The sequence below is a fragment of the Rhamphochromis longiceps genome, linkage group LG2 (assembly GCF_057381845.1).
Source record: "Rhamphochromis longiceps isolate RC_006_pf linkage group LG2, R_longiceps_female_GT1.1, whole genome shotgun sequence".
NCBI classification, from domain to species: Eukaryota; Metazoa; Chordata; class Actinopteri; order Cichliformes; family Cichlidae; genus Rhamphochromis; species Rhamphochromis longiceps.
In genome coordinates this window covers 38071157-38086661 of record NC_140558.1, presented here as the reverse complement: position 1 = coordinate 38086661, position 15505 = coordinate 38071157, and the positions used below count along the sequence as shown (strand labels likewise).

Genomic DNA, 15505 nt, shown 5'->3' with positions numbered 1-15505 from the left:
TTGTTATCTCCTGATGGCAGCTGCAGGATTTAATATTGAACTGATCTCACAGACGGTGATATTGACAGTATTGAACTGACAAAGAACAGTGTGGTATTTGCAAGACATAAGACACAAGACACATCCTTTATAGAAGGAAGAAAGAGTGAGTTAGGCAGACGGATGTAAAGGACCATGGTGTTCAGGGTGTACCCTACCTTTTTCACTATGTCAGCTCCAAAAGGCAGGATTTTTTTAATGACATGGGAAGAATGTGCAAAAAAGAAAGCAAGCAAGACCTGCTTACTAAAATCTGTAGTTGTATGCATTAGATATAAATATAGAGGCGGTTATTGCTACCTTTTTTTCAACTGGAATCCTGACTGAGGTGCCACAGGTCTCCATCTGAGAGAAAAAAATAGAGAAAGGAAGTGGTTTCTGTGGTGCCGCTTATCCTCTCACCTCTTCTGGAGGTGAGAGGATAAGCTAATTGCTCGGGAAACCCTGGTCATTGACCATTTCCTGCTTCTGCTACTGTTTTCCTTGTAACAACGCTTCCCTAAACCTCACATGGCACTACATACACTTATATGACTGGATATTGTACTGGGAAGCAGAGAGTAAATTCCAATATCAGCCAATGTGACCAAAGTGGTTTTATATTTTGAAAAATGTTGGTATAAAGTTGCTTAATATTGGTCTACAACTATTATAAATATAAAGCTAGCTTTAATTCTTCTTGTGCTTTTTAAATGACTTCCACAGTTTACCTTCTGTGTCCTATTTCAAAAATCTTCAGCTGTTTGTTAATTTTTGTAACTTTTTCACACCACTAATGTTCGACCTTCCTTCAATCACAGACTATTTATGTAGCCACAGCGTTCCCACAGACTGACTGTCCTTATATGGCCAGAATTAACCAATCTGAGATTTGATCTCTTTTCTGGATCTCTGTTGAATACCCTGACATGCTCTTTTTCACTTGGTAAACCTCCTTTTCCTAGTGGGTCAAAGGTTCTGGAGCCTGTCTCAGCAGACGTAAGGGGTGGGGTACACCCTGGTTATGTTGCAAGTGAATCACAGTGACAGAGAGCCAGAGACTGGGAGAAAACACATGCACTTCTAAAACAAAATATGCACAAACCACACTGGAGGATCACAGCCAGCTGGCAGCTATGAACCCATTATCCTCCTGCTGTGATGCAACAATGCTAACCACTGCACTTTTAAATTAAGTTGGCTTATTTTACCAGAATCTGAATAATTTTACTAGAAAACATGGTTTCCCCAAAAAACAACTTGTGATGGGCCACATTTAATTTGAAATGGTGTTTCTGCCTGACTTGTGTTTAAGATGTTGAATTCTTTTTTTCAGATCCCGACCAGCCATTTGTGGAGCCTGTTAAAAATTATGTTCTTGGCATCTACAGGCACGAGACCAGCCTTGTTGTCCCGTGTCGGACATCCTCACCTGATATTGATGTAACACTGACAGGGGTAGGGTCTTAAGCACCATCATGCTTTTATAAATGCCTTCATAGTACTGCATATTATAGTAATACACAGTATTCTATAGACACTGCTTAACATGAACTTCCAGGAAACTCACACAGCACGTCTCCTGAGAGAAGATTACTATTAATACCACAGCAGGGTATCCTTACCTGTTTTGAAAAAAATGTCCTTCCACTCCTTGCATAGGGCATCACAGTGGTTCTCACACCCTCTGTGTGTTAAATCATTCTAGCACACAGAAGCAGACCGGGGACAGTGGCTTAGCTATGGGAAGCTCAGGGGCGGCAAAGCGAGTCATCCTGTCTGCTTCCTCTAAGAGCAGGAAGGTGTTCCAAGAGTGCTTTTCTCAGAATAGATCATCAGGCTAAATTTAGTCTCTCTGCTCTTACAAACATCAGGAAACAGCAGAAAAGTTGTGTCCAGTCTTAGAAAACAACAGGTAACAGCATAAGACTGTTTGATCTTAGTAGGCAGCGGTTGAGTACTCCCTTGTTTTCCAGTGCACTTATCTATACAACTTAAGACCCTGTTAGTACTTGATGATGTGCCTTTGTGGCCTTTTTGTGCTTTTTTGTGACATTTTGTTTCATTGTTTGCGATTAATATATGACTGTGTCATAGTGCCAACTGTGCATAATCACTTCTGACTCTAATGCCACAGATAGTACTGGTGTGACCTTCCTGTTATTAATAAATGCATGACACTCCTCCTTCCTCTTCACCTTCCTTCCTTCTCTTCCATTGCCTCCAATCCCAGTCCTTCTTCTGACATGAGAACAAACAGCAGCAGGCAAGGACATCCTTTCCAAATGTTATTTCCCTAATTGCATAAATTAATGCAGCAGTCACATTCACAGTGCTTGTTACTGGGAATACTGGTTAAAACGGCAGGATACATGACTGACAGTTCACTGCACTGTTACCTGTGCTATTAAGCAGGTGCAAAACATCACACGGACTTTGTACCCTGGAGCTCTCATTAACACTGCTTAATGTCATATCTGATTGCACTGGACATTTACGTTCTTCTACATTCATCTCCTTCTGGTAATGTCTAGAAAAGTTCACGGCTGTCATGCATGTGTTATAAAACAGCTTAACAGATGTGTCCCCAGCTGAGCCCGGTGGAGCATGAGTTACGTGTTAAATGAAGTCATGCAGCTTCCTCTTTAGTCAGTCTGGCTCAGTGACCTATATTTGGCATCACAAGTGTCATCAAATTAGTTTTGCCTTTTTCATTACAGGCGCCAAGTTTAACTGAGAAGGTTACAAAGGAAATGGTGTGGGATCCAATGGTTGGGTTCAGGATCCCCTACGGTGCCTACGATTCATACAACATGCTGGCATGTCATGCCAAAGTCAACAGTCAAGTGTTCAAGTCAGAATACCTTCCAAGTAGACTGAGTGAGTCTGTTGCTTTCCTGGTGACATGACTTTTAATTGTTTTTAACTTTCTGATTGTTTAAGGTTTCATAACATTTCATTATGTTTGTTCCAATTTTACAGCTGATGTCCTTAAAAATGTGAGGATTACTCCAGATAACAACCGTGTTAAAATCTTGGCTGGAGACACCCTCATCCTCAACTGTAGTGGGGAGACCACCTATAATGGAAGAATCAATTTCACCTGGCATTTTCCAAAGGACAAAGTAAGTTAATGGTTTATCATTGACTTTACAATATTATGGAACAGCCTGCATAAGTAGGACTGGAATTTATGGTGCTTTCTTTGTCTTCAGGAAAAACGGCATAGTATAATCAAGTCCCTACTCAAACCTTCTAAGGTCCTTATAATGAGTAACACTTTAGTGTTGCCAAACATTACCATGGAGGATAAGGGAATCTATCATTGCAAAGCTGAGCTGAATCCCAGAGTAAATGATACTGTCACGGCAAAAGTTGTTGTCTATGGTGAGAATGCTTTTAATGCTTTATTATTACAAGTGAAATTAAAAGAATTTTAGGCTGTGAATTATTGTAATATTGGGGCGATCCTGTAAAGTAATAATGATAACCTTATTTAATCTATACTCTTTGGTTGCAGAGCATCCATTTCTTAACATTTCCTCTAAGAATGGACAGCATAGAACAGTCACTGAAGGTGTAAGGAAGATTGTGTTTGAACCCAGGGTCATCGCTTTGCCACCACCAGACGTGATAGCATGGTAGGCAATGGTTTCGAGCCACTATAAATAAACCTTTTGTTATGAGTGTTGGGCACCTCTATTATTGCATATGCACAACAAACAAACTTTTATGTGCCTCTAATATTCAGGTACAAGGATGGGGTTCCTATCCAGAAGAATTCCACTTGCTACAGGATGTCTGATTTTAGCTTGGCCATCACTGATGTGCAGGAGAAGAATTCTGGCGTGTTCACCATAAGCCTGGGCAACAGAGCAAAGGGGCTGTACAGGAATCTCAGCTACGTTCTGGAAGTCACAGGTAAGCCATTACCACAAACCTGATAATCTTCACTGATCCTGACGAAATGAAGCAGCGCCTTGGCTGTGGACAGAGGCTGCCCCCAGCACGTCTGCTGCTGCTCTCAGTCTAGATCACTGGACGGCAGGTAGCAGCTCTAGTGTGAGAGGAACTTGGGAGCTTTTTGATTCCAGGGCTGGATTGACGTAGCAGGAGCAGCTGTTGTTGATTATTGGGGCTCTTTGAAAGGGGCTTGGTGGAGTGTGTAAAAGGCCCGAGTTCTATTCTGCACACGGGCTCCAGCTGCCCCAGACCCCTCCAATCCTTACACCCTGTGTGCATACAGTACGGCTCATATAACCAGCATGTTCTATACATTATGTATTTAGCTGGAGAAAAATCAGCTTGCAATTCATTGTTATGACAACTCTTTTAATATACTGATAAGTGTCAACACTAGGATATAAATATTTTAGCATGTTGAGTAGATACATGAATGGAGTCTGCTTGCTATAAAGAACAAAAAGGAGACTGTATATCCCTTACTTCACACTTAGCATGTGGCGGGAACACATGCTAAGTGTGAAGTAGCATTCTTTAAACATTTTTCAGGAATCCCAGTAGTGTGCCAAAAAGTGTAAAAATCAGGCCCCTCTAGCCTCTTATAAACTTTATTTATGATCCTTGACCGGCCCACTTCACAAAACTTTTATTTATTGGAATGAATTTTTTTTTTACAAACACAACAAAGTGGAGAGAAAATCCTGGCACCAGTTAGAGAACTATTTTAAATCTTGTTCATATGTTGTTTACCAGAGGTGGGACCAAGTCATTGTTTTGCAAGTCTCAAGTAAGTCTCAAGTCTTTATCCTCAAGTCTCAAGTCAAGTCTCAAGTAATGTCAGGCAAGTCAGAGTCGAGTCTCAAGTCACTGGTGTAAAAGTCCGAGTCAAGTCACAAGTCTGAAACTTTGAATTTCAAGTCCTTTCGAGTCTTTAAAAAAAAAAAAACAACGAAAAAATAATGTTGCAGTTATATGCTAAATGTAAATGTTAGACCATGTAATTTTAAAATCTGTGTTTTTCTCAACACATGACAAAATAGTGAACTTAGAAAATATACACAAATTGTGAAATTGCACCTCTTTAAAATGCAGCTCAATTAAACCTAGCTCCAAGAATAGTTTTCACCGACAGTTCTGAGATAAGCTGCATGTCATTCTTGGATGCGGTTGTAGGACCGGCTTTAAAATCGCATGACAAAAATATCATACACATTAAAAAAACTGTATCACCAACGTAGCCTGGACAACATTTGCTAGTTAGATGAAGTCAGCTATCTCATCTTAGCATATTTATATGCATATTTATAATCATACGGTTCTTGGAGTGAGTGCATACACTCATGAAGTTTAGTAACTTCCGGTCACTGCAACAAGCCCAGGTACAGTTTACCGCCGGATGGGTGCAGGACCTTGAAATGCACCGTGTAGAAAGTAAAGACCATCGTACGTATCATAAGTTTACCAGTCTCACAAATCGTCGTCATAAATACACATTCGTTAACCGTTTATTAATAGGACCTTTGAGCTCAACGGTAATTAATTAGTAGTGGAAATAATTTCTGGTACCCATCACAGAAATGTAGCAGTGACAATAATACTGTATGCTGTAATCGTACTGGGCAATTAGTGATACAAAAAACCTGTTTTATCCTGTGAATAAAAGTATATGTTTTTGTCAATGTACCATAATAACAGAGGCGAAACGCAATATTGTGTCAGGACAATTCACTATTTATGCACAATAAATAAAGGAGCATAGGGCGACAATTTCTGTTCAGCGCCAGACTTGCTTGTAACCTATATCACCAGTTATGTTATGAAAGTGACGTATTAACTACTAAAAAACACTGACCTTTGTGTAAATGCTTGGAGCAGACTAACCTGTGAGCTGGAGTGTTCTGGGACGTTATATTTGACCTTTGAATGGCTGCAATCCAGGCCACCCGTCGCCTCTTTGTTACTTCGGAAACATGGCTCGAACAATTTCTCTTCAACGAGGTAATCCGATAACAACCGATCTCTTTACCCGTCGGCTTCCCGTGGCTGTCATGCGACCGGCTATTGCAGTTAATAATACAACGGCTTCTTGTGTTTCTTTTTATCGCTGTATAACTGATTTTAATTGAAAGCCTGCGTGCGCTAGTACCGCTTGCCACGAGTTCCCAGAATCCTTTGCGGTTCTACCCGTGAATGACGTCACATTTTCAATCTCTATATAATATGCATGTTAAATTTTGTATTTGGGGTAAAATATCAAGTCTTTTCAAGTAAACCGGTTCAAGTCCAATTCAAGTCCCAAGTCATTGGTGTAAAAGTCCAAGTCAAGTCACAAGTCTTAGAACATTTTTTCAAGTCAAGTCTAAAGTCATAAAATTAATGACTCGAGTCTGACTCGAGTCCAAGTCATGTGACTCGAGTCCACACCTCTGTTGTTTACAGTCGTCAGAGTGCTCTGGATTACTACGTGATGTGCAGGTGTGCATGAGCTGGGGCACTGAATGCAACACAACTATTTCTGTTGTCCAAAATTCAGATAGTGCTGAGATAAGTACATCTCCCGAGGTGGGAGAAGCATTTTTGTCTGTTGTTCATTGCAGCACAAATGGTTGACTCAGTGACCCAGGCATGGACTGCGGTGAGATTGTTCTTTGACCTAGAGCCCTGGGCTAGGCAGGCATCCCCCCACTCTTCTCCCTACACAGTCTAAAGGAGAGCTAATGTCGACGGCCCGCCTTTCATAGCTGCACATCAAGACTGTCTTTCTTTTTGAGACATTTTGAGATTCCACAGCAGGCGGGGCTGGTACGGTCGATTCTTTTAGCTAACCCAGTGGGACAGAGAGTGGGGTGTGGACAGCCAGGGTGAACATAAGGTGCAAAACTAAGCTGAATGAATACGATTCAGAAAAAAAATAATGAAAGGAGAAATTCCTGATCCTATCATGGTGAATGCTGCTTCCCTAAAAAATATCTTGAATTCTTTTTTTATTTGCTCATAATTGATTTTTAAAAAAAATGTGTAATGTGGGAGTGGGAGCTTTTTTTGGCTTCTTAAAGGAGGTAATCATGACCTCTGGTCTAACATGTTGTCTTTCTCTTCCAATTTCTCTCCATGTTTGTGCGTGTATGTGGTTACTGTGTACTTGTGTGTGTATGTAGTGAAGCCAAGTATTTCAGAGGCGGAGATTGCTACTGTGGACGTGCAACCTTACATGTCGGGCAAACAGCATCATCTAACCTGCACTGCTTTTGGCCTGCCGTTGCCAACCATCACTTGGCACTGGCAACCATTTCATTCAGAACCGAAGTTTAAAAAGTGAGTCACCCTCATGTTATGCTCAGTCTGTCACGGTTGAGCAATACCATAAGAAATTCAAAGCATTTGTTTTGTGTATTTTATGTTCAATATAGGTATTTGTTGTGCCTGAAAATGAATAAATAAATGAAATGAATGAATGAACAGTGTAAGTAACTAATTTCAAGCAGGCCACTTAACCTAAGTGTAGGCTCAAAAACAATTCCATGCTTTGAATTGTTTGAATTGAATTATAAAGTTACCAAGTCATGAGCTCTATCTGTATACCAGTTTCAGTTTTGGTTTTCCAGAAAGTTACCGCCTGATGTTTCTCTCTGCATAAAAAACTGTCGCATTTTCTCAGCCTGAATAACTGTTGCAATGATGCAATTGAGTCCACCTGCTGTGGATATAATCTCCATGTTTTGGAAACCATGCACAGGGTGTCTATGGAATCATACAAAGTCTTAAAAGGTTCACAATTAATGGTTAATCATATAATTTTTAGACACTTATGTTTTTGGAAATTTTAAGGACAAAATTGCTATTCCCACATCTGTTAAGCTGTTTCAAACTTGGGACAATGGGATACTAACATCAGTTATATCATTTTCTGGTCACATTAATAAACATATGACTAAATACTTTCTTGTTCATTCTGAACATCTGAAAGAGGATATTTCACCTTTTTCTGTCTCTCTTTTGTATGTTTAGTCTAAAATCTGTTTTTAAGTTGGTATTAAAAAGTCTTTAACTAGTTTGTACCTTTAGACGGAAACTCCACAATACTGAATCAAAATCACCAACAGCAACACGCAGTGAAGAGATACCTTCGCAGGATTCAGAGCCACCAGTCCGACCCGGAGATCCCTCTATAAAGCAGACCTACTTTGATTCAATTGACTCTGTCCCAGAACATGACCCATTAATCAAAGGAACAAAGCCGCGGAGAGCTGCCCTCTCATTAGTGGTCAGTGGTTCTGTAGGCTAAGAGGGAGACACGGGGGAGTTAAATCTCAGATTCCCCGAGTTATTGCAGCGCTGAAGAGAACTGAGAGTGCTGTATATGTGTGACTGTGCATGGATACCAGCCTGGCGGTGAACCCGTACACAAAATGAACGTTTGAACAGTCACTCAGATCGTGGTTTGGAGGGCCTGTGAATTGTAAGATCAGGAAAACAATAGGCCATTAGCTGCGTGTTATCAGTCTCCACATCCAGTGGCAAAGAAAACAATGCAGACTGAAAGCGACTAATTATGTTACATACTAGATGGTGTTAAACCACCAGTTTCCCATTGGTTTCTTCACTAAATTATCGCATAAAACCAGCTGCTGCTTACCAGATTCGTGATAAAATATTGCAGAGGTTTAGTAAGGTCAAAGCAACTCTTTCTGCTGGGCCAAAGATAATCAGGGCTGGCACCAGGAACTGTGGCTGGGCTGTGGCAGGCGGCTAATGAGACAGAGGAACAGCTATAGCCTGGTGGGAAGCCAATTGTGCAAAATGTTTGTTTTATAGTGCCCTGAGCCTGCAGAGTAGCTGTCACTGTAAATCCAACTTGCATCCCTTAATCTTTTGGGAGCAAAGGAAATGTCACTTTTGGGGAGGGTTTGAATTTGAGAGAAGCTTTTTAAGAAGGCAGAAATATAGGGTTGAGAAGTTATCAGCTGTCCTTTGCTGACCACCAAGGTCTCAGGATCTGCCTTATCTCCTCTGGCCAGAACGTGGAGGGGTGTTCCTGTATGAGGTGACGCACAGCACAACCCTTCCTGTTGCTGCTGCTGTTTCCTTCAGTGCCTCTCCACTCATCAAACTAATTGTTCACCACCAGCGGGGCCTAAATCAAGGCTTTCTCTGGGTTTAAGAAGTAGGACACCCCATGCTAGAGGGTTCAGAGAACCCTCAGGAGAGGGCCTTCACAATGAGATAGCAGGGTATACATTATTATCGTGTGATCTGGACAGGGTGTGTTTTGATATTACACTAAAGTTCTCAAATACAAAAGACTGTTACATTGTTCGTTGTTCAGAATGATTGATTTTATTGCATTTTCTCCCTCCTGTAGTGATTTGGAGCCTGTCTTTGTCAGAGTGGATGAAAGGAAAAATGATTCCTACAACTGGATTAAAAACATAAACACGAATTCTCAACTAGTTAAAGGAAAAAACAAGGTATGTAGATTAAAGTTATATGTAGTATATGTTTTTAAACAATGGATGCACTTTATAATATGCATTTCCTCATGAATTGAGTCTAATAAATAGCTGTCGCCAGTATAAAGAACTGGAAGAGAGATGGTATGGAGAAATGTGCGATAAGAGATGGGATTTGTTCCTGGAATTAAGCTACCTGGGAATTAGGGACAAATAACTTGGTTTTATTACACATTTAATGAGCCGCATCTGAAAAGAAAGGATTTATATTTACAAGAAAAAAATAGCGGTAAAGACACTGCTTTACCTACACTGGCTTTCCTCTTGTACAAAAGCTTTTGCTCTTTGAGGCCCGCAGTTTGGAAATGGTGCAACCACAACTGACAGACATAGTTCCTTTCCCATTACTAAAGTGAAATACACCCCAGGTTTTCAGAGTCTTTGTAGTAGATGTAAGCACATGAAACAGCTACACTATGAAGGCAGGCTTAGGTTTAGCTTTAAGGCAGACATATTAATTTAGAGAGATTTTATTTCCTAAAAAATCAACGCTTAAGGCATCAATAGTTAGATAGTTTGAAGATAAGAATCCCTTAGTTTTCCTTAAAAGACATCAAAGACGTATTGCCATGCAAACCCCAAACATCCCACACAGACTTTGGTTCAAATCTCCCGTGGAAGCTTGATGCTAAAATTGTTCATGCCATACCTAACTGAGAACAGGCCTTCGCTGCCATGCCCCTTGTCTGTATAGGATTTGGTTCAAGAAATCCATTACAGCTGTGTTAGGGCAGGAGAAAGCATCATTGACCTTTCTGAATCGATTCTTTGTTTTGAGCTGAATTTGTAGTCCATAAATTGCTGGTGCGCTCATTAATTGTGAAACGGATGTCGATGCCATGTAAATGCGAATGACTAAGTGACTGTTTACCATTACTAACTGTGAAATACATGACAACAAGAACTATCCAGTCATTTGCACACCACGTAACTGTAAATTTGGCCTTCTTTACAGGTCATCGATTTTTATACGTGTCTGACATAGATATTGAGGCACCTCTTATTTACAAGTACCTGTGGCCAGTCGCCGGTGCTTTATGAGGGTCAGGGCTAAGGTTCAACGATAACAAGCAGCAGTTTAAACGAAGAGGGATTTGGTGGAGGTAAATTCCTCTCTGTCACCTCATATAAATCGTTTTGGCCCGTGAATGAGAACACAGTCATGACTGGGCCTCCTCAGAAAGCCCAGCAAAAAAGGAGAGTCATAATATAAGGAAACACTAAGGGAAGACTTTGGCACAGAGGTCATAGTGTGTTTGGTCAGGTCACGTCTTCGGGACAGGCACAATCGTCTCAGTGAGTGCTTTCAATCTCATGTTACATAATGGTAAGTAATAGGTGTAACATAATATCATAAGGTCACTCAGTGTTTTGACAAATGTTCTATCAGCAAGGTTTGGACGTTATGATACTTAATTTTGATGCCTGTATGTTTGTAAAGTGAACAGTTTAAGTAAAGGCACGCTGATGTGGTTTTGTAGCTGCAGCTGGGTCTCTCACAGCCAACACAATAGTTCCTACCAGCCCAGGAAGTTTAGGCCAGCATACCCCAGACAATGTACCCACATCATTCACTCTCTTTGATGTAGCCGACTGACCCCAAAAACAGATGTCCCCATGAACACTAAACAGAACCCCATGCAGTCTGGCCTTCACCCAAGTGTCTCACTTATTATTTTGTCTATTTAAGCCATTAAAATATTGTGCTAACCTTAAAATCGAGCATGGCGTTGGAGGTGCTCTCCAGGAAATGGACATGGAGGCCCAGGTCTAGATCTATAGCACCAGTATGAAGGAGACTCTTTGGCCTTTATAACTCCAGCTGTATCCTTTCATTAATGTCAAGCACTGCAGACTATAAAGCACACCAGGCTGTGTCTAGACCTCCCACTTGTTTATTAAGAGCGACTCGGTGCTCTGATGGTGATTGAAACCGCTAGAATCGATCACACTGACAGCAGAAAGTGAATTATGATATCAAGCATTTGTGTCTGTTATTATTATATTTATTATGTTTTATCTGATTTTAAGAATTAATCACAATCGCTTTATTGATTCCAATCAGACTGTGAGTACCCTGGTGATCGGAGATGCACGAGTTTCAGGACAATTTTACTGTAAGGCTGAGAACGACATTGGCAGCGCCCACATTACAGTGCCTTTCTATGTTGATGGTAAGTAGGTCACCAGAATACAACAAGTAAAATGTAATAAAAACAAAACAAAACATTATAATCACACAGCTGCATGCAGAAACACATTAGTTCAATTACAAAGCACACTATACCATGAGCTCTATGCTTTACAAATGATCTGTGTGCACATCGCACGCTGTAATGAACTGCAAGAACAGGAAAGGAATTCACAGATTGCATTGTGCAATAAAGAAACCAGAGGGGGGCATTAATTAAAAACATCTTCCACTGTAGTTGAACAGCTTCGGGGCGGAAGAGAGGCAAACAAGTCCTGAGGCATATGGAGTGCTGTACATGGCATGCATTTAAAAACATCATTGAATAACCGCATTCCTGCTCCTGCACCAGCAGGTCATTGCTCTTTCTTCATGAGCCTGTGTGTGCAATAAGGATTTACTTTTTATGTGCATGTGAGCAGTTCCAAATGTTCCCAAAATGAAAATCAACTGAGACAGGTATGTAATAACAGTGAGGACGAGGTGTCACCGTGCACAAGCAGAGCTCACTTTGCAATAAAGTGCATCACCTTTCCTAAAAAGTTGCATGAATCACATGTCCTGAAGGGTGGAGGACTTCTTTTGGAGTGGATGCCAAGTACCAAAAAATTATTCTCCCAGGGTGGGAGAATTCCCAAGAGGAATCCCACTCTCTTTCAAAGGTGAGGAAAGCAGAGAATGATGGAATGCTGCTAAAAAAAGAGGACAGGATTGTAAAAACAGCTGTCTTCTCTTACGGAACAGAGAATGCTTTCCAGCAAACTGAATAAACAAGCGCATTCTGTATCCCCTGGGGCACATAGTCAGCCTCGCTCGAGTTGGATCACTGCAGAAGCACCATCAACATGCTTCTAATTAATAGTGATGAAACAGGAAATAACAGGGAATTTGACATTCTGGGTCTTCTGATAAGTACCTTTGTGTCAAAAACTGTTGTCCTAATTAGTTTCTCTGGCAATTTGGATAATTGCACGCATGTAAACGGATGTAGATGCCATGTAAATGTAAATGACTAAATATGTTGTTTTCCATGTTCTTTGTCACACTAGATCAACCTGAGAAAATAACCACTGAACCTCAGAAAGCGATTGAAGGGAACAACGTCAACCTGACCTGTCGGGCAACCCGTTATCTCTACACAGATCTACAGTGGTTGGATTCCAGGAATCAAACAGTCACTTCCAGCGTGTCTAGCCTCCAGTTCAGTCGCTACTCCATTTCCCTTTCTCTCTATTTGCACAATGTGTCTCAAAACAGCACTGCAGGTTACAAGTGCCGAGCCTACAAGCTCAACAAGAAGGCTGAACTCAAGGAGGCTGTACTTATTTTGGATGGTAAGTTAGAGCTATATATGATTCCACTTTTTCCTCTACGAAACAGTGATAGCGCCAATAATCCAAACTTTTTTTTTATTTTCCTACAGCCAGGAGAAGACCGTGGCTGAATCAAAATCTGACTAGCCAAGATGTGAACAATACCAGCACCCTGAGGCTGGTTTGTAACGCTTCAGCAGTTCCTCCTCCAAAAATCATGTGGCTGAAAAATGGTGTTCCACTAGAAGAAAATCCAGGTACCACTGAGAAAAGTATCTCATATGTTATGGCTTTCATAAAGAATCTTTTTGTTGTTGTTTTTACAGTTTTTGTAACCGGGTTGACATATTAGAAGAAGATGAATTAAGTGCAGTCTACTGACAAATTAAAGGTTTTATCCTGTTAAAATTGTGTAGTCATTAAACTTGCCTTTGCACTGCCACGAGTTTTCAAAAAACTTCCAAAGTTAAAATTCTGCACTTCTTTTCGGCTGTTTAACTAATAGTTTGTGCGTTTCAGGTATCACACTGGGCGAGGACGGTACCCTGATCATTGAGAGGGTCAAGAAAGATGATGAGGGTCTGTACGAGTGTATAGCCAGCAACACTGAGGGTGTCCTGAAAACAAGCGCTGTGGTTACTGTGTTTGGTGAGTCAGTCATGGAATATTAACAATTAAACATAAAGAAATTTCCAAACAATCTGACCTGCTATGTTTACAGCACTGGATTGTCAGCATAAAATGAAACTTGCAGATCAAAATAAGAGCATTGCTCATCAGGGGAGTCAAGCATTTTCTGCATGCCCTGTCAAAACATCTCTGAGACCCTCTTGGCCTCTTGTTTTCTTGTCATCACTACAAATAGCTCTGGTCAGACTTTAGTGAGAGAATTCTCCCCTGACAGAAAATCTGTGGCTGCGAGGAATGCCAAATGAATTCCTTCTTGAGTTTTATGATCATAGCTTTGGCTTGGAGCCATCATGTAGAGGACACAACCCTTGTAAAGTGTTAAGAGGGCCACTAATGAGTTGAAAATGATTGACTGCTACAACCACCAAGGCACTGGAAACACGTAGTAGATAATTGGAGTAGAAGGTCATTAGAAAATGTAAAAAAGTGGGCCATCATGCAAGTCATTCCATCCATATCTGTGCACTTTAGAATTAGCTTAATCGGCTGTTCATATATATATATATATATATATATATATATATATATATATATATATATATATATATATATATATATATTTCAGCTACAAGCTACATGTGTGCACTGCCATGATTGTTTAGTCAAGGATGGCTTGAAATAAGAGCCGGAAAAATTTTGTGTAGATTTGAGAGACGTGAGTCTGTAGTGTGGACATGGATGGTTAGAAAAGCCGTGTTTAGATGAAAACACTACAGGAAAAAAGTGTGGTATGCATTCTCCAAGCAAACCACCAATGCTAAGCGTGTTTCCACTTCCTTTTTATATACAATCCCTGAAAGAGAAGTTGGGAAGAAACAAATAAACAAGAGTGAAAGAGGTTGAGATGATATAAAGGTTTTAGTCAAAAGCCGTAGTCTTTATTTGGTAATTTGTTACAGATTGTTTCTTTTTGGTCATAAATCACCAGACCCTGCCAATATAATATGACGCATGTGAGATCACAAGAAGGCCACAGTTTCACTTTTGCAAAGGAGGTCTGGTATTTGACAACAATTCTTCTCTTTCCAGGTGATGAGGCGAAGCCAAATATTGAGGTCATAATTTTGGTGTGTACTGGAGCTGCAGCAACGTTCCTCTGGATCATGCTTATTCTTTTCATTCGCAAGCTAAGGAAGGTAAAGGACTACATTATGCTTTTTCTTACAAGCAGAGTGAATCACTCCACAAAATCAGGGGAGTGGCATTGCACTTGTGGTATTTTACACTTTCTCCTTTGTGTTCTTGAAGGCAGCTATTTTGGAAATGACTGACTCATGTGTGTTGTAAATGCTTTTTAAGTGAATTATCCTTTTAGCTGGTATTGAAGATTTTTCTTTGTCATGATCGTTGGGAAATAGTAACCTTTTAGCTTAGATAAAAGAAATAATTAGAACATATTGTACTTGACTAAAGAAAAAAGACTAGAGGAAGAATTTGTATTATTTACTACTTATTTGCCGCTTAAAATAACCTAAAACATAATGTTAATGATAACATTAATTTTTCAGCAACCAGCACATTATAAGATGGGTCCATCGATCATCATTGATCCCGATGAGTATCCACTCGAGGAGCAGAATGATTTTCTTCAGTATGATGGCAGCAAGTGGGAGTTTCCTCGTGATCGCCTACAACTAGGTGAGTAATCCTTAGTGTCATCAGTGTTTTGAAAGAAGTTTCATCATTAAATATGCACCATCTGGACACTTCATTAGGTATAACTTGCTAGTGCTAGGTTGGACCCCTTTCCTGTCCATACATGCCTTTATTCTTTGGTTCATATTGACATTTTGGCATCACACAGTTGCTGCAGATTTGTC

At 40.4% G+C, this 15505-nt stretch overlaps 1 protein-coding gene across 2 annotated transcripts in view; it reads left to right on the top strand.

Moving 5' to 3' along the window:
* kdrl (kinase insert domain receptor like) overlaps nucleotides 1-15505 on the top strand; it is a 46149-nt gene that overhangs the window by 9440 nt on the left and 21204 nt on the right. For both annotated transcript variants that reach the window (XM_085427345.1, XM_085427355.1), the window contains 14 exons: nucleotides 1355-1476; nucleotides 2739-2898; nucleotides 3001-3143; nucleotides 3234-3405; nucleotides 3539-3659; nucleotides 3770-3939; nucleotides 7140-7296; nucleotides 9344-9449; nucleotides 11557-11665; nucleotides 12732-13016; nucleotides 13106-13252; nucleotides 13515-13643; nucleotides 14715-14821; nucleotides 15194-15323. In XM_085427345.1, the coding sequence (XP_085283471.1) occupies nucleotides 1355-1476; nucleotides 2739-2898; nucleotides 3001-3143; nucleotides 3234-3405; nucleotides 3539-3659; nucleotides 3770-3939; nucleotides 7140-7296; nucleotides 9344-9449; nucleotides 11557-11665; nucleotides 12732-13016; nucleotides 13106-13252; nucleotides 13515-13643; nucleotides 14715-14821; nucleotides 15194-15323 (2058 nt within the window). The remainder of the gene's footprint in view (nucleotides 1-1354; nucleotides 1477-2738; nucleotides 2899-3000; nucleotides 3144-3233; nucleotides 3406-3538; nucleotides 3660-3769; nucleotides 3940-7139; nucleotides 7297-9343; nucleotides 9450-11556; nucleotides 11666-12731; nucleotides 13017-13105; nucleotides 13253-13514; nucleotides 13644-14714; nucleotides 14822-15193; nucleotides 15324-15505) is intronic.